At 41.8% G+C, this 19,377-nt stretch overlaps 1 protein-coding gene across 2 annotated transcripts in view; it reads right to left on the reverse strand.

The window, feature by feature from the left end:
* Mtmr7 (myotubularin related protein 7) overlaps positions 1 to 19,377 on the reverse strand; it is an 88,738-nt gene that overhangs the window by 9,572 nt on the left and 59,789 nt on the right. For both annotated transcript variants that reach the window (XM_021663329.2, XM_060381629.1), the window contains exons 7-8: positions 17,151 to 17,283; positions 1,043 to 1,152 (exon numbers count right to left, since the gene is read on the reverse strand). In XM_021663329.2, coding sequence (XP_021519004.1) covers positions 1,043 to 1,152; positions 17,151 to 17,283 — 243 coding nt within the window. The remainder of the gene's footprint in view (positions 1 to 1,042; positions 1,153 to 17,150; positions 17,284 to 19,377) is intronic.

Raw genomic sequence — 19,377 nt, forward strand, 5'->3', positions numbered from 1 at the left:
GGAGTTAGCACTTAGGCCCAGCCTTCTTAGAACTAGTGGCCAAAGCTTTTCTTTTTTATTATATACAAAAGCCAACGTTCAAATCATAACAAATTACTGGATACAAGTATGTGCACTATGCAATACACTTTCATGACATGTCCCCAGCTCACCTGCAACCCAAGGTAAGCCTTGCTGAAAGTCTGGGGTTGCTACAGGCCTTTTCTAAAAAGAAAAGGTACAAGAATTCTAATTTATCAAATTATGAAATTACAGATAAAAGGAGAAGGGCCAAGTAATATGTCCAGGGGAAGAAGAAGAGGTAAAGACCCTATCACATACTGCTGAGAAAGATTTTCTATCTGCCTTGGCATCTTTAGCTGTCTTGGCACCTGATCACATAATGCAGTGATTATGTAGCATTTATCAGTAGCTGAAACCTTTATTTGTATGTAACACTTCTGTAAGAGACTCCTGCCGCCACAGCACAATGCCAGGTACTAAATAAGGATCTGTTAGATAAATTTCTAACAGAGGGCCTCTACACCTTCAGAAAGGCAGAGACCTATGTGGAATTTCTTTATAGAAAACACTCAATAGCATAATAGGATTATTAAACAGTTTTCATAAAACATTTATACAAAAACATTTTACATTTACGTTCCAGCAAGATCCTTCTGGCAAAATGAAATCCCCCTGTTACCTTTTGCTTAAGTCACAGTTAAAAAGCAGGATTTGTTCGCTATAAATCAAGCCCCTATCACTGAGGTGACTCACTTGGAGTGCTACAGTCTCCTACAGAAAATTCTTTCCTTTATCCAGAATTAAATCTGATAACAGAATATTCTAGAAATACTTTAACATTTCTAGTTTAACACTGTGTTAACACTCAGTTATGTGGCCACTGTACTCTTTCACAAAATCATTCTCACCACATGGAGGTCTGCAAAGCATGCTTACCCATGCAGTGGGTACAGGAGAGCCAACAGGTAGAGGACAGGCCCTGTTCTATACTAGCCTTCATGTCTAACCCCTTAACTTTGTTTTCTGTGTTTTCACAAACCTTTGCAATGAAGATCCCAGCATCCATGATGGCTTTGATGTGTCTGAGCCAGCCTGAGTTCTCTAGGCCCCACAGGAAATCACTCATAGAGGGAGATTTAAGCTCACACACTGTAAGAAAAACCATGTTACAAAAGTGAAATTAAGGCGATCACTCATTCTACTGACAGTATTTTAGAGTGATTTGTTGGCTTTAGTAGATACAGTCAATAAATATCCACATTTATAAAATTAGATTCTAATGAATCACTTCAAATAATGCTTTTTAATTTTTTTTCTCTGATTATGGGAAATACTAAATCTATTTACAAGAATCCTAATATTGATGAAACTCATTGACTTGCCATTGTGAAAGTTCAGCACAGACCACCTACTTATCTTTTTGGTGCAGATGTTAAACTTGTGCAGCTAAAGAGCACCTTACTTAATGCTGTGTAGGAAAATCATCACAATGCTAACTCTAGCAATTACCCAATTAGAATGCTCTATCACCTCAATGCTTCATATTATAAGAACACAAAAGGAAATAATCCTAAAAGTATTCCTTACATGGAAAGGATATGGATCCTTTTGCCAGCAGCCTACTAGGTGAGAGTGAAACTTGCATACAGAAAAATGAGGTCTGTACCTCTGAGCCCAGACCTGTGCATCAGGCCAGGGATTTTCCCTTTTACTAACGGAAAAACTAGGATCCCAATGATACCTATCTTTATACTTCCAAAGCAGGTATATAGATACTTCTAAAGCATTAGCAAATAAGAAATGTTGATCTCAAGAATTCATTATCATAAGAAATTAAAAGCCTTAGGCCTATTGTATGTATTTCCAACACAGCATTCCAAGCCTTATGAATATGGGTATGAAAGTCTTTGAAGTATTATAGATCAACCCAGGAAAATTAAATAATGATCTTCGGTTTTATTTGAACCTAAGAGTTTTCTACGGTGCTCATTCATGTTGTGAACACCCCAAAAGTAGGGAACTCTGTTTCCAACTCCTGTCAGTAAATGCAGTGTAATCAATCATCTGATGTTACTCAGACCATTAGGCCTCAGTGTCTTCATTCTTTTGGGAGGAGGTTATAATTAAATTACATTTCTCTATTCCCTTTCCTCTCTCCAAGCCCTCCCAACTTAACCCTGCCCGCTCCCCTTCAAATTCATGGTCTGTGTTTTCACTGACTGTCATTGCATGTGTGTGTGTGTGTGTGTATTTATATAAATATATATTTATTATATATAAATATAGGTATATATATAGTATATATACCTAAGTATACCTAAGTTTAACCTATTGAGTCCAAACAACATGATCTGTATGTTTTTAGGACTCAATGTTTAGCACTGAATAATCAATTGGTGTGCTCCTCCAGGGGGAAGACCACCTTTCTGACCCTCAGCTTTCCTTAATTCCCTATACTTTGTATACTGTTGAGACCTCATGGGCTTTTCCTTCCCCAGTTTGGCATGTTCCCTGGTATCATCCTTATTCAGCTCACTTTTGGGCAGTCATGCTGCTGAAACCTTATGGGTATAGATTCTGATGTTGCTAGGGGAACAATCTCACAGCAAACTCCCTGATCCTCTGGCTCTTAGAATTTTTCTGTCTCCTCTTCTGCAATGTTCCTGAGCCTTAGGTGTGTGAGTGTTAAAACTGACATATACTTTCAAAGTTAAACTCTCGCATTCAACTTTAAGTCTTTAAAAGTGCATATAGGAGCACACGGAAATTGTTAATAACCTCATTTAATTCAGTAGATGCTTTCTGCCATATATCAAATAAAAACTTTCACTCTAACTTCCTGAAAAAAAGTTACACAGAAAAACCATTAGCAGTTAAATTCTAATTCACCCAGATACTGAAAGAACTAACATTGAGATTCCCAGCACAAACATTCATTAAGAAAGCTATGTTATTGGAGTCCAGGGAGATGGCTCAATCAGGAAAATCCCTGAGTCACAAGCCTAAGGACCTGAGTTTGGATTGCTAATACCCAAATTAAAACCTGGTCATGGTAGTGCATGTCTGTAACCTTGGTACTCAGGAGAAAGGTAAGTTCCTAGAATTTACTAGCCAGTTACTTACTTTAGCCAACTGGTGAGCCTGTGTTTGGGGAGAGACCCTGTCTCAAAAAAATAGCACTAGAGGAAGACATCCAGTGTTGACATCTGAGCTCCAAACGTGCATACATGTGCATGCAGTTGCATCATGTGTACACACACATACTACATACTTAATATACAAAAACAGGAATAAATAAATGAGCTACTGAGCCATGAAAAGGCAAGGAGGAACTTCACATAATTACATGAAAGGACTCAATGTGAAAGAGCTTCCTACTTATTAGGGAAAGATTGTTCTTGGTGGTCACCAAAAACAAACAAACAAACAAACAAACAAACAAACAAAAACAATGTTTGTCTGAACTCCACCAGAGGGGGGAAATCTATTCCTGAGATGTTGAAACTGTGGTTTTGACTCATCTATTCTGAAACTCAAACTCCCACTCCTCTACACACAGAGGCCTGTGCTGAAAGATGACTACTCTGGGAAGGAAGACACAAACCAAAACCAGCTCAGGAGCAACACTTCCATAGTACCATGGAGTCCCAGAAGAAGTCCCATGGAAGAGAAGTTGCAATACAAGTAACCAATAGATGTAGACAGAAGATGCAAGAGTAGCACAGGGAACATGATGCACTAGAACAATTATTTATGATAGGACCTAACATATCTAAACTGGAGCAGGGGAAGGGAACAAGATACAAACACCACCTTTCTGACATTTTGATTCACAACTGTGACAACATGGGTTAGGACAGCACTGTAGCACTACTTCACACAGTCTGGTCTGAATGGTTCCAGATCCCCATTTCCCAAAATGCCCAGACAAAGGAAAGCAGGCAAAAGGGAGTCATGTGCTGCAGGGTCCAAGGCACAGTTGCAAGAAGTCTCCACTGTCTCAACTAAGCCTCCCATCCAGCTTTCCTGCCCTGAACCGTCCACATCCATTTATCACAGGAAATACATACAGCCTCGCTGAACATCTTCTGGAGCTCCACTTTGCATGCCTTCATCTGAGCTTTCTCCTTCCTCCAATCTCCTATCAACAGCTTCCTAATCTAACCACTGCTAGTTGGTCGTCCATCTTCCAGTATCAAACTGGTGCTGGGTGGAGTGAACCATACAAACAAAAACTGAAATGACTGGAAAAACCCAGGGAACACATTAATACTAATACTCGGGAAATAGAGCCCGTGTTATTAGCCTCAGCCCTGAGTGATGCTACAGGATAATAAACATGAGCATGAGCTGGGTGAGGCTGAGGAGAGAGCAGCAGGCATTGTGAGAAGTGGAAGGCAGGCACACCCCACACTCCCCTTTCAGAGACTATTCACAACAGACCTCACGTACAGAATAAGGAATCCCAGCAGCCAAGTCATCATGCCCTAAGATTACAGGGGGTGGGATGGGAGGGATCCCATAGGAAGAAGGGATGGCAGAGATAGAAAATTACAATATTGTTGCTATTATACAGAACTGTTTAGGATTTAACAAACACTTTCTATAAGTGAGAATTTTATTAAAGATCAAAATTTAAGGTCCCTTTTAATCACTCCCATCTCCAGGCCTCTACTACAGAAACAGCTCAAGTTATAACAGCCTTCACCTCATATACAATATATATATATATGTATATATATATATATATATCCTTCACCTAGAGATTTCCATTGCATTAGTCAAACTCTGTAACTGTAATCAAATAACTGAGGCAGGCCACTCTATAACAAAGGTTTATTCTGGCTGGCAAGTTTGAACTAGGCACAGGTGCCAGGGAGTTCTGAAGGGTGCCTCATAGGGTTAGAGTTGAAGAGAGCATGTGCTCTCCCTGGCTTCCCAGAAAGCCAGCAGTAATGCGGTCCCTGGGCTTCACTCTGAAGAGCTCACTCAGTCCTCATCACTGAGAAAGTCTTCCATCCTCTAAAAACAGCATCCCACCCTTTTTTTCAATTCCAAGTAAGTCTTTTAAGCATATAGCAAGCAGGAATAAATAAGCCAGTAAGCGGCAGATAGGTAGTAAAATAGACATATCATCCAACAGGAACCAATGGGGAAGCCCCAGCCACCTATCCCACCCAAAAGTTAGCTGGAGGCACTGGTCAACAAAGAGAAGCCTAGGCATGGTGTCTCCACCCTGACTTCCCACCCTCTTAATACCTCACAATAGGGACTGAGTCTCTTAACTATGAACCCTAGGGGGATACTCAAATCACAACACTCTTCCTGTTTTCTTTTTTAGCTTAACTAGAATAATTCATCTACATTTTTTATTCAGTTAATGTGTTCAAGAGGTTTATAGTATGGTTTGTGCATCTGAAACTCAGAACAGTTCCAAGAACACTGACTTCACCCCCAAACAGCCGACCTCACTTCTGTATTTCCAAGCCCCAGCATCCATGGATCGATCTATTTTCTGTCTCTTTAAACTTATTGATTTCAAGCATTTCACACACCATAAGTTGAATCAGAGTAATGACTGATATCTTTCATTTAGCATGTGGCCAAGTTTCATTCCCATCACTGTATCCTTATTTCAACTCTCTTAAAAATCTCATTTAACTTCTCTTTGCCCCATCTACTGCAGGAATAAAGATAATTCTCAGCAATCAGATGGTCAACATCCCAGGAAATGTCGACATTACTCTGAAAGGGTTCACAGTCATTGTGAAGGGCCCCAGGGGAACCCTACGGAGGGGCTTCAATCACACCAATGTAGAGCTGCGTCTTCTTGGAAAGAAAAAGAAGAGGCTTGGGGCTGACAATGGTGGGGCAACAGAAAAGAATTGGCCACTATCAGAACCATCTGCAGTCACGTTCAGAACATGATCGAGGGTGTTACACTGGGCTTCCGTTACAAGATAAGGTCTGTGTATGCTCACTTCCCCATCAACGTTGTTATCCAGGAGAATGGGTTTTTGGTTGAAATCTGAAATTTCTTGGGTAAAAAAATATATCCACAGTGTCTGAATGAGGACAGGTGTTGCTTGTTCTGTCTCTCAAGCCCAAAAGGATGAATTAATCCTTGAAGGAAATGATATTGAACTTGTCTCAAATTCAGCGGCATTAATTCAGCAAGCCACAACAGTTAAAAACAAGGATATCAGAAAGTTTTTGGATGGTATCTATGTGTCTGAAAAGGAAACTGTGCAGAAGGCTGATGAATAAGACCTAAGTTACTTTGCTCCAGAAACAAGACCCTGAATTGTAAGTTTGACTTGGGGTGTCTTTTGGAACAATAAAAGACTTATAATGAAAAAAAAAAACTTATTTAAGCAAATCTACTCATCAACAAATAAACACTTGAGTCGCTTCCTGTTTCTCTGTTACTTTGAATAATGCTGTTATATTATGCATAAACCTTTTGTGAAATACATTTCTTGCTTTCATGGATTCCTCCTAGGAGTTAAATCTCTGGATCACAGGATAAATCTATTTTTAACTATTTGAGAAACAGCAAAATACATTTTGTTTCATAGAAACTGCAGCAACCTATGACGCCTCTGCATACTTCCCAACAAGCTATTCCGTCTCTGTAATCATAGGCTCTCTTCTGGATGGAAAACTGTATCTCACCATGATTCTTCCCCCAAGTTAAATTACACCTAAAATTAAGCAAATATCTGCTCAATTTACTTATAATTGTAAGTGTCTTCATCTGGAAGTATTTCACATTATCTTAGTCTAAGATTTTTGTTTTATGTGAACTAAACTGTCAGGCATTCTTATGTTCATATTTTATTTAGTTCCTCGTTGCCTAACTCTTCAGCCAAGAGCTACCAGCCTTAAGCTTGGCTGTTTTAAATGTAACAGGAAGAAAATGTAATTTTCTCAAATCAAGCTAAGGTATGCAGTATGCCGGCACAGGTGAAGATGCCCGAAGAAGTCAAAGCACAAAGTCATCACTGAAAGAAAACGTTCTTACAAACAATTGTGTTGACAAGCAAACCTATAGTTTTTGCCACCACAGCATGGCTACATTGGTAGGCTTTAGCAGAAATACTAATAACCATAGTAAAACTGTTATACCAGATGCTTTCCTAAGAACCTTAAAGAGCTTTCCCATTCTCACTATAGTCTCCTATGTTAGGTGCAGAAAGCAATGCAATGGTGGACTTGGTCCACACTCTACCAGCTGAGATGGCACAAGAGGCCATCTGACTCTGACTCTGTCATCTCAATTCCAGATGTGTTTCATAATTCAAATGTGAGCCAATAAAAGTTCTCCTAAAGATCACGTCTTGTGCCCTGCCTTGAGGTTTGGCTTCCCACTTCTCCCATGACAACACCACCTCACTGCCTGGACCAATGGATTAGAACTGAAGATCCATTTATAAGCCCACACTTTTATTGCTCCCTAATTTTGACAAAGAGGCCAGCAATACACATTGGAGAAAAGACATCCTCAACAAATGGTGCTGGTCTACACGTACAAGAATGAACCTATATACCTATCTCTATCGCTCCACAAACTCAAATTGAAGTGACTAAAAAACTTCAAAAGAATGCCTGAGATACCTTGAATCTGTTAGAGAAGAAACTTGGGAATTTCTGAATAAGAGCCCTGTAGCATGGAACTGATAAATGGGCCATGAAACTAAAAACTGCTGAACAGGAGAGCATATCGTCATTCAAGTAAAGAGGCAGCCTAGAGAAAGGGAAAAACCCTTTGCCAGGCTATAAGCCAGATTATATAGCAGAGAGGTTAATTTATCTCTCAACACCCACCCCCCCCATCAGAGACACTTCTTTATGTAGTAGATGGCAATTAACTGGTTAAAATCCAGAGTATAAAATACTGTGTTGTGCTAGGCCTTGAATGAGATATCTAAAACACACACATAACACAACACACGCACACACGCACACACAACACACGCACACGCACACACACACACCCATCCTCCAAGGCTCAGGGGTCATTGCAGATAAGCAGATAAGAAAAGACTGCAGGAAGCAATAGTAGTGGATGGCTAGAACAATACTGCTTTTCATACCAACAGGCAGCAGCACATATGAACTCAAAGAACGTACAAGACCTGCATGGGTTCAAGGCTGAAAAAGATCCCAGGATGGATGAGGGAGTGGTCAAAAAGTCCCACATCTAGCTGAGGAGCTACTGGCATTTGGTTGCTGCTGGGAAGGGAAGAGAGAGAGTCAGTTTTCTTCAGGGATAAGGCCACTGAAAGGCCAGTAGACAGCCCTACCCCTATTGGTATTACCATCGTTAAGCAGTAAGTGGACACTTTGGTTTTTATACAAAGACTGAGCACATTCCTGAACACACGGGAGGGAAACAGTATGGTGGTGCTAAAGTAGAAACTAGAGACGAGGGAATGGGTGGCAGTCTTGATTCAAATACACTACGAATGTATGGAATTCACAAACAATAAAAAAAAAATACACACTTTTTATTATTTTTAGAATTTAACCACCAGGGGGCTTAAAATTATACATGTTGCTCACAGTTATGGCTTGAATTATACTTCTGTGGACAATGGTGATTTGGGTTGCTCAGGGAAGTTTGGTTTAATATACATAACTTTAAAATAAATTGTAAAAGAAAATTACACAAGTAAATTGTAACAGTCTGCATCCCCTCAGACACCCTAATCATTCATCTTGATGTATGGAAAGAAGAGACTTTTCTGCTGTAGAGTAGAGAAAAGTCACTTAGAAAGGGCACTTGGAAGAAAGCTGGCTTAGGATGGTGCATAGAAAAGTTACTTGCTCTAATGACTCCCAGAAAGCAGTGCATACACAGTGCAGCCCAGGAAATTTTCCTGAGCTCAGAGAACAGTATCTTTAGTAGGCAGAGCGGAAGCTGATGCAAAAGGCCAGATGCCAGCTCCTACCTGCCTCTAAGCAACACTTGGTCTGGCACATTCAACAGGCCCTCCATGTGGTAGGATCACCTTTGCCTGTGCACACTGCCCAAGACACGGCCCAGCAGGAATGAGGCAAATTCTAGTACCTTCCATGCAACCGCATGGTTTTAGTATTCCCTGGATACCTGGTGCTTAGAACATCCAACCTAAGGCCATGACCCAAATGTTCAAATTAATCCTAAAATGCATGCATTCCAAGGGAAGAGGTCACCAGAGTCGGCTGATTCCATTAAGTCTTCTGTAGGAAACATTGTCTTGAGGACAAGGCTCAGGTTGGTGCTGTAGGGGCTGTAGGTTGGTTAGCATACATATTTACTTCAGAAAATCTAGCAGGCCTAAGGAATATCTGGGCATTTGAAATGTGTAGCTCAGCCCAGGACAAAGGATCCTGTTTACCCTCTCTTCCCACAGAGTGCAGAAACGATGGCAAGTTTGAAGAAAAGGCGCCAAGCTCTGCAGCTAAGCAGGAGACAGCCTGTGCTTACAGTGAGGGGGAGAGACAGCTGAGAGGAAGGTGAGAGAGTGCACCAGCACTTGTTGCTCCTGCAGCAGGGGAGGGATGGGCTCCTGGGTTCCTGCCGTGTCAGCTCATCCCTTCCACAGGAAGAACAGCTCTTGGGTAATGATTCTGCTTTCAGGAACACTGAAATTGCACATGCTTGGGAAAATAACCCCACCAGGACTTCGGGCAAGGTGACAGCTGAGAGGGTGTTTTCCCCTAATGGCCAGTGGCTGCATTCAAAGCAAACAGCTCTGTGGATGATTAACACACATGACAGATGGGGCTACACTTGAAACTGAAACAATTAGTGCCCAGGCTTTTAAATACGAAACTGTTGTGTTTGGATAAACCCAGGATAAGGCAGAAATACTGATTTGTTCACCTTTGTTGCCAAACCCAAACCAATATTTACAAACCATTTTGCTGAACAAAGTTCATGTCAGCTGACATCAGTTGCATATGCCACAGACTGCAGAAAATTTTACTTGGCAGCCTGGAGCTGGATGCTAGGTCTCGTGATACTGTTTTATATAACAGGGCACTTCTACTGTATAAGCATACGAAACACTGCAAAAAGCTAAAAGCCAACATAAGGTGTGTATTTTAGAACTCAAAAACCATGAAAGTTACTCAGAAGAATGGCCGCTTGACCTAGTCTTCCATGCAACAATCAGTTTACTTTTTCCTGTGCAAATGCTGGGCAGGATGAGGAGGACACAAAGAAAGAGACATTCAATCAGTCTTCTCACAACCCCTAAAAGCATGTTCTTCCCCTCTAAGCCATCTTGAAGCATGCCCCAGTGCCTCTGATGTTGGCTTTGTCACTTTTCCTGCTGCAGTCAAGTACCTGAGGCCATTTAGACGGTCCTCAAATAAGTAGCATAATAATAACACTCTCCCTTCACTCAACAGCATAGGAAACGGTGCCGTCCAAGACATACATGGAATCTGATGAAGGGAAACATTTAGCCAAGTCAGCTTTGTCACCTCCCTCTACTGAGACTCAGAATAGACTTCTGAATTGTACTTAACCTAATATGGTCAACAACACAGCCCTCCTTAGCCTCCCAGCCACACTCCTCAGCACCTGGAGAGATTCCCAGAGAGCACCAACAAGACCAAAGACTATTCTTCAAAACATTTTCTACTCTTGTTCATGATATACTCTCTATAATTTTTGAGCAATATGAACATTTTTTTGAATAGCCTTGTTTTCTTTAAACAAATATAATATTACATGACATAGTGCTGTTAAACCTAAACTCTGTGCATCTGTGTTAACACTGCTTGATCTGGTAGCAAAGGAAACAGGGCACATACACATGTATATCCAAAGAACTACCATCCACTTGCATATGCAAATGCATGTCCACACAAACACGCTCCAGAATCCTCAACACTGACCAGATGGCAAGGTCACACGAGGGATGCCCACTAGCTTTTGTTAGCTCCTCTCCAGTGGACTGTGCTAAGAGGACAGGTTCACAGACGCACAACATATGGGGAACTTTGAAAGCAAGCAGAAGCAGAGAAGTTGGGACAAGGAGTAGGCGCTGGGGTCACGTTGGCTGGAAGGTACCCTGCTGGGGTAGGTCTGAAAAGGTGAAGTAAGATGCAGAGGACACTGGGGCTTCTACACTCCCACCATGGTGCATGCGCCCCCAGGAACCACACACTCAGCAAATCTAAGATGGCACCGTCGCTAGCGAACAAACACCAACTGCCAAGCCCTAACAATAATCTTGTGGAAAACAGCTCATCTTGTCATTCCTTGAAACAATAAAAAAGTGTGAGGGTATTCTGTGGGTAGGGTTGGCCAGATGAAATTTTAAATCCTCACACAACACCACACAGAGAAAAAGCACGGACTCTCAACTCACTGTACTCCCAAGTCAGGAAGAGATAATCAGTAAAGCCTGTAGGACAGACCGTGGCTCAGGAGAAAACTATTTAAAAATGGCTGAAGCCGCAGTTTCTGAGTGGAGCTACCCATATCCTGTAAAGCGTGGTTTAAGAGGTTCACTACACCTGTGGTAAATAGATGTGGTAAATAGCCAGGAAATAATCCAGCTGAAAATATGGATTCTCCACGTGGAAACTACGCCACCAAGCTAAATTCTGAGAAACAATGTCAAGACAGATCATGATCTCTACGTTTCCATAGTTAATGCCTGAAATTCTCAATCTGTGACCGAAGCACTCTTCAGTCGGGAAAGTGAACCCCCTGGTCTCCTCTCAACCAGCGCTTCCCTGTGTACAGCCAGGATGGATGAGTAACACTGAACCTTTGTTCCATGGGTTCTAGGCCCACTTCCCATGTGGTCTGCTGTCACCGAGATTTCTAGCTCTATATAACAACTTGCTGGGAAAATCTCCACCAGGCTTGACATGTTCGTTCGTTAGTTTTTTGATGTGCTTATACTGAGTGGACATAAACTGCATTATGAGGCAGGCAAATATATGCCTCTGAAACTGTCTTTTAAATAACAAAATTCTGCCAAAGGTTTGGTTATGAGTCTCGGCATCTGCTTTGATAACTCTGCTAGTTAAGAGTCTTTCAGAGGCCCTCTGTGGTAGGCTGTCCTGTTCAACAGCTGACTCTTTGACCTCCCCCCTCCCCGGAAGGAACAGCCTTGCTAGGACATAGAGGAGGACGTTGCAGCCAGCCCTGAAGAAACCTTCAGGACTAGGGTCAGAAGGAAGGGGAAGAGGACCTCCCCTATCAGTGGACTTGGAAAGGGGCAGGGAGGAGATGAGGGAGGGAGGGGGATTAGGAGGGAATGAGGGAGAAGGCTACAGCTGGGTTACAAAGTTAATAATCTGTAACTAATATTTAAAAAATTGAAATTTAATTAAAAAAAACTCAAAAAAATCAATCAAAAATAATTAAATAAATAACAAAATTAAGAAAACTAACCCACAGGAAGCCAGAGGACGTATCAAATACCCGGCTGACTGCGTTAACCTGTCCACTCCAAGACGAAGCAGTATGACCTTACACTGGGAAACTCTTGACAGTCTATAAGTCATCTTTTGTTTGTTTGTTTGTTTGTTTGTTTGAGACAGGGTATCTCTGTGTGACCCTTGGCTGTCCTGGACTCACTTTGTAGACGAGGCTGGCCTCAAACTCAAGATATCTGCCTGCCTCTGCCTCCCTGAGGGCTGGGATTATAGGCGTGTGCCACCATGCCTGGCTATAGGCATCTTTTTAATGCTATGATTAACAAGGACATATTTATAGCATTTGCATTACCTTACATACACAGGAATGGAGATCTGCTTAATTTTACTCCAACTAAGTCAGGAACCCAAACACAGGACTTTCACCCCCTTAGACCTGGGCAGTTTCTCTATCAACCTTTTTCTCTTGAGGCAATAAATAAATAAATAAATAAATAAATAAATAAAAATGTGGCTAAGATTTTGGCACTGGGCTTATGATGATGAGGCCATGTTTCCACCACTTACCACAGTGAGCACACCTAGTCTCTGTGCTTCCATTTCCCCATCTGTCAAAGGGAACCAAGAAGAGCAGCTACAGGGTGGTCTCAACAAGGTCACAGTAATCTACTTGAGCAAATGTATCTTTAAAGGTTAGTGTCAACCATTTAATCACCCCCCCCGAAATACTGTCCCCATTACTACGTAAAGAGCTTTTCTGGTTTGAGAACCACGAATTAACAAGGATCATGGTAATCTAATAGGAAACACTTCATTCAAATCCTCCTCGAGGACATGAGCCTGACAAAGGCAGAGAAATTTGCACAAGGAAAACTATAATAACCTCCTCTTCTTAGGATGAATGGAAACTGACTAACCAGATGTGGTCTTGGAGAGGGTGTAAACACACACACACACACACAGACACACACACACACACACACACAAAGGACATCAGGTGTCCTCCTTGATCACTCTCCACCTGACATATTGAGGAAGGTATCCCCCTGAACCTGGACCTCTCTGATCATCAGCCTTTACAGAATAATGAGCGTCTGAAAATGCCTAGCATCAAGCTGTAATATACTATACTCCTGAGCTGGAGAGACACACCTGCAGTTGGCGTGAAGAAGCAAACTGCCATATGCCACGGGTTTATGCACAAGACCACATAGAAAACTGGCAGCCGCAGGAATGGAAAGTGGCCTTTAGCCAACAAAATGTGGGACCCTGCACCAAATTCTGCCAATAGCCTGAATAAGCCCATGAGCAGATGGCCCTAGTCTGAGCCTCCTAATGAGAACACAGGCTGACACTCAAAGGCCTGGTAAAATCCTCAAGAAAAGCTTTTAAGTCCCCAGCCAAACACAAAACATACTTAGAATCCTGAAGCGCAGAAGCTGTGAGATAAGTATTGCTGAACGTGTATGTAAACAACCATGGCCCACACTTTGTCCATCCAGAGGGGAGAGAAGAGCACCACCCACCATCCTCACACACTAATTCAGGGACACTCCTGAGTCCTCCCTAACCTCCCTTTATTCATAGGGCTCACTGTACAGTGAAAATAGGCATGCAATTTTACAACCTGAATGTGTTACTTATTTCACCCACATTTTCTATCAAGAATGTGGAATGAAATTATTTAATCAGTTTTCTATTGTTGGACATATATCTGGCCTCCAAGGTTCTACTATTGTTAAGTGAAACTGCTATCTGTGCGGGCATGTTTAAAGCCATATTCTCGATTAGTCCATAAGAGGGGGAAATCGTTAAGAAATTATATTTCACTAAGCAGAGTGCACACCTCAAGACAATTCAGTGCTATAGAAATACTCAAAGCACTGATTTATCACCTTCTTTGTAGTGCTGATATTTTTCTGAGAAAATGATTCTTTGAAATTTATCAGAGCCAATTCAAATATTTTATGACTTTTTCAACTTAGTTTATCTTTAACTGTCTGATCTTTCTGAGAATACAGCACAGATGTTATGCATTATAAAACACTGCTGTGAAATCAGATATAATCAAATAAGCAACAATACTTTCGTGGCTGTAACTCAGTGCTCAGGAGGCAAAAGTCCAAAAATATCTAGTTTGAGGCCAACCTGGGCTACACAGTTGGACCCTATATCCAACAAAAAGAACTAAAGAAAATAAGAAGGAAGGAAGGAAGGAAGGAAGGAAGGAAGGAAGGAAGGGAGACAGGAAGGAGGAGGAGGAATGAGGAGGAAGAGGAGGAAGAACAGAATCACAAGCCACCTAGCGCTAGCCTGACATCTAGAAGTTGCTCAGTATTTTACTTAAATGACTAAGTAGTAAGCTACACAGATATAGAATAACCACCAATACAAGATTCCCGTGGAATGCAAGCAATAGAACTGATGGTGGGAGCAGGGAGGGAGGATGGGAGAGAAAAGGGGGGACTCTAGGCAATAGTAAAAAGATGGCACATTGTATATTAACCAACCAAACAAACAAACTGGCCCTGCCTTATCTTTCCTCAAAGACCTTGTTTGGGGGCAAACTACAAAAAGCGGGTGCAGGCTGCTGCGCCACCTCATCAAGCTGTGACATTAAACACTTGCACAAGCATTACGTGCCTTGTTCCTCAAACAAAAGGCAGATGGCCTCTTCAAAAAGTACCAAGGATGCCTGCAAGACAGACTCCACTGCTAAAGAGAACGGCCTCAAAGAGCACACGCTGGACTCTCCTATCTGCTGAAAAGTCAGTGATCCCTTATTCTTTGAGTGTGTGAGAAAAGGGGAACTAGAAAAACTAGTAAGTTGCAAAACTGCTGTGCACAGAAGCATACTTTTCAAGTTCTTGGTGGGTGACTTACAACTTAGTAAGTTAAAGTTTAAGTTGATGCAGACTGACCTCAGTGAAAGGACCTACAGAAGGGGCGAACTCACCCTAAGTTTCTGTTTCTAATGAAATATCCTGGGGTTCTTACTCACAGACAAAACTTTCTAGACACAGGAAGCACACAATTTCCACTTTCCATCTCATAATCTCTTCTGGTAAAATCCATGGTTTAGCAAACTTGAAGGAAAAAACAGTCATGGGGAAATCCATGACTGCCCTGCTGCCCAGCCTGTGATGCCAAGGACCCCCATGTTTGAAGCAGAACCCCCTGGGAAAGTGGGCCTTACAAGGTGCATCACTTCATCGGCTGAGCCTTGACCAGTGGGTTACAATTTACTCAGGAAAAACAGGGAATCAAACATTGGTCAAGACCCCGGAAGGGCATCCAGAAAGCTGTCCTTGCTTCCAACTCCACAGAGCCAGAGTTATGCAGCAGCCCCATGAACCCTTGTGAAACAGACCTGCCCTTCCGAAATTAGTCAGTTTGCCTGTCCTTGAGAAAAAGCAGTGAGATAGACCAGAGGACAAGGGTTGAAAAACCAAATACAGGATAACTTTGCAAAATATGATGAACACAGGGCAGGAAGTATGTTTTGTTGTTGTTGCCTTAGATGCAGGAATTGGCTTTTCCCAGTGCTGAGAACTGAACCTAAGGCCATATACTACTAAGCTAGACCCACAGCCTTCAATCCAATTTTAAAGTATTACCACCAAAGATACCAAAGTGTCATGTAGAAAAAACAACAGCAAAAATCCTGGGTAAGTTATTAACTGAATCCTCCCAGTTCCCTGCAGGCGGAGTTCTAAAGAAACAACTGATGTGTTCACACTTCCCCAGCGTGCCATGATGGTCTCGCCACACTCTGCTGCCCTGACGGAACAGAGAACTCAGCAAGTAATGAGGACAAAGGTGTATACCCCCCCCCAAAAATTTAGCTCCTTCCTTGCCCCTCTTCTTCTCAGACTCCAAGTTCCTACTGAGACACACAGCTTCCCTAGACTCTACCCCATCCTTCCATACTCCCCTCTGAGGCATTCTAGTGTTCACAAGCAGGACATGGCTCTGTGGCCCCAGCATCTTCCTCTTTCTCAGTTGCCTCTGAAAGACACAGGATCTCTCCCAGGACATCATGATCAGAAAGAGCACAAACAGTACTGAAGCAAAATGCATGAAATGCAAGGCACAAGAGTGATTCTTCCATATCATATGCCCCGTCTTTCCATTTCTCTCCACATGAATATATAAGTTCTCGTGTATCCTCACAGTGCTCTCTGCTCTACTAGGATGGGGGTGGCATGTGCACGTGTGCCCTGGCAGTTCCTGGTATTTAGACATGAGGACTCAGAACTCCAACACCTTCCATCATCAGTCACTCAGGAATGTGCACCTGATTTCCACACAGGAACACTGGGCCACTGCTTTAAAGGTAGGACTGCTTTCTTTCCAAATGTCCTTGAATGGAAGAAAGTGAAGACAGGAAGAAAGAACAGAAGGAAGGAAGGAAGGAAGGAAGGAAGGAAGGAAGGAAGGAAGGAAGGAAGTTAGTTTCCTTCCCTCTGTATATTTATCTAGAATATTAAAGTGCTAATGCAGAGTACCTGGCTGCTAACTGCCAAATGATAAATCCACTTGATACGACTACTTGGATGAAATGAGAAGACTGTTAACATGTTTAAAAAGTCACTGCAAAATGACTCTTTTCCCAACTGCCACATATCTTCCCATTACCACACTTGTTTAACAGTATCACTGGAAAAAAAAAATTAGATCAAAAGACTATCTTATTCTATTTTGGCATCAAAATACTTAACTATTCTTTTAATGCTGTGCATAACAAAATGGTTTACCTTCCAGCATTTTCTGAAGACTGTTCCTCATGACATGGATGTTCTCTATCCCGATAAACTGAAACTTGATATTGGAATAATTGTCTTCATTCTCATAGCCTTTCCCTGCAGCACGATTTGCCATTGCATTAAGCTGCAGTGGTCAGCAAAACAAAATAGTCATCAATTACATTCAGGACATGGAACAACCAACACATTTCTTGGACACTTAATTAAAACATTGCAAAGACCTGTAGACACATAATGTGGCTTACATTCCTGGAACACTATACTTAGCTCTCACAGCTTCAAGGGTAAAAGCTGAGCTTATGGTCAACAGCACTCACGTGTTGGCCTGAGTAGCATTTTCTTAGTTAGAAGTGTTCTGTAAGTTCTGGAGATGCCTCTGCCAGTTCTGACAGTGGTGCTGACTTGATGGGGCAGTCTGTAGCAGAGCCAGTTTAATACCATCCTTGCTGACTGGCAGAAGGCTGTCCAGAGACAGCCATCAATATAAGGCTCTGAAGTTAAGTTATCCACCAGAACCATAATGCAAAGAACCAAGGTATCGGATAGGAATGTTCCTTCTAATTTGCATGATGGAACCTTCAGAAGGAAGCACTGAAGAGAGAATTCTGGTTCAGCCTTCAGGACATTTCTTCCACTTGACTTCTTCAAATCTAGATGTCTAATGTGGGGGCTTTTGTCACTTTCATATCCACGATTTTGGAGATAAGACCTTGGAATTTCAGACTGAACTTGGTTCAATGCTAATGGATGCTGAAGAAACTCATTAAGCTCAAACTGCTCCAACCTGTGCAGTAGCATCAAGCCGATAAGCCCGGTCCAGCTAGGCAAAGCAGATTTTTTACAAGGATAGATGGCTGGGGCTGTTCCTCCTTGGCAGCATGACTAAGCAGGCTGTTACACGCATGAAGGCTGCAAGCCTATAATATCTCAACAGAGCACTAACTGGATAAACCACGGCACATCCACGCCCTGGAATATAGCCAGGCACCAGAGACCCAGGTCCCAATCTACCTCTCCTCCTTTCCCTTTCTCGGACACTACACATCTTACATGTACATATGTGTAAGCTACAGAATGCTCATGCATTTATTAGCAATGGGTACCCACTGTTAATAAACTTGTTGGTGGACTGACATTCATTAAGAATAATTAAAATTATTTAATATTATGACAATTTGATAACAACTTCAGCAGAAAAACAGGGAGTGTCAAGCTGCCGGGTAGTACTATCACTTCAGATACTCTTGTAGCCTTCCACTGTTACAAGAATATACATTAAGTTTGGACTATATGTCACAGAAATGAGACAGTCAGGAAGTCACACAACATAGCTGAGAACAAGCCACTGCAACAGGAGCCCTTGCTTTACGAGCAAGCTGGCTCCCGCTCCTCAGCTCAGCTCTTCCAACATCTGTGGGGGCTGTCAGCAGTTCTGACCCCAGTCTACAAAAGCAACTCTCCAGTCCTAAGGACAAAGCCTTTAGCTGTAATCGAGAAAAACTTTAATAGTAAATCTTAAGGGCTACTCTATACTCTTCCATTAAAAGGGTTCTAATATTTTGAGGGATGTTTTTTTCTTCCAGAAACTACATATAGATGTTGCTCTCTCGGAGCTGTGTACTATAAAAATCACTGCTTTATATAATAATTTTCAGGGCTGTTGTGGCTAACCCTTTGTAATGAGCTTCAGAAAATATAACAAATTAACAGGATCCATACAAGAAACCTTATGTTACATGAACTATGCACTTACTCTGCATCTGACTTCAAGCCAAGCCTTCTCACCACACCCCTCATCCTCTTCTGAACGTATGTAACATATATCAAGCAAAATATGGTTACTACTACAGTTATTACATATACAGTACATGTTCACATTTTAAATTATTTAGAAGCTACAATGAGAAAACTGACTGGTGGCAGTTTTCCTTAAAAGCACACAGTAAAAAACTTCATGAAAGACAATGTGTACTTCACATAATGAACAGAAGGTGGCAATATTTAATCTATTTAAATAATTTTTCAGGAGCTCCACTTATTTTATGTGGCAAAAGCACAGTTTTAGGAATAAACAACCCAAAAGTTACTCCATAACGAGACAGATATATAGATAGAAGAAAGAGAGAGACAGTATGCTTGCATCAGGAAACCACTATTAGCCAGTCAAATGCGGGTCATCCTTTGGCTGAGAACTGCAGTTGGTAATTAAATAAAAAGT

The sequence above is a fragment of the Meriones unguiculatus genome, chromosome 4 (assembly GCF_030254825.1).
Source record: "Meriones unguiculatus strain TT.TT164.6M chromosome 4, Bangor_MerUng_6.1, whole genome shotgun sequence".
NCBI classification, from domain to species: domain Eukaryota; kingdom Metazoa; phylum Chordata; class Mammalia; order Rodentia; family Muridae; genus Meriones; species Meriones unguiculatus.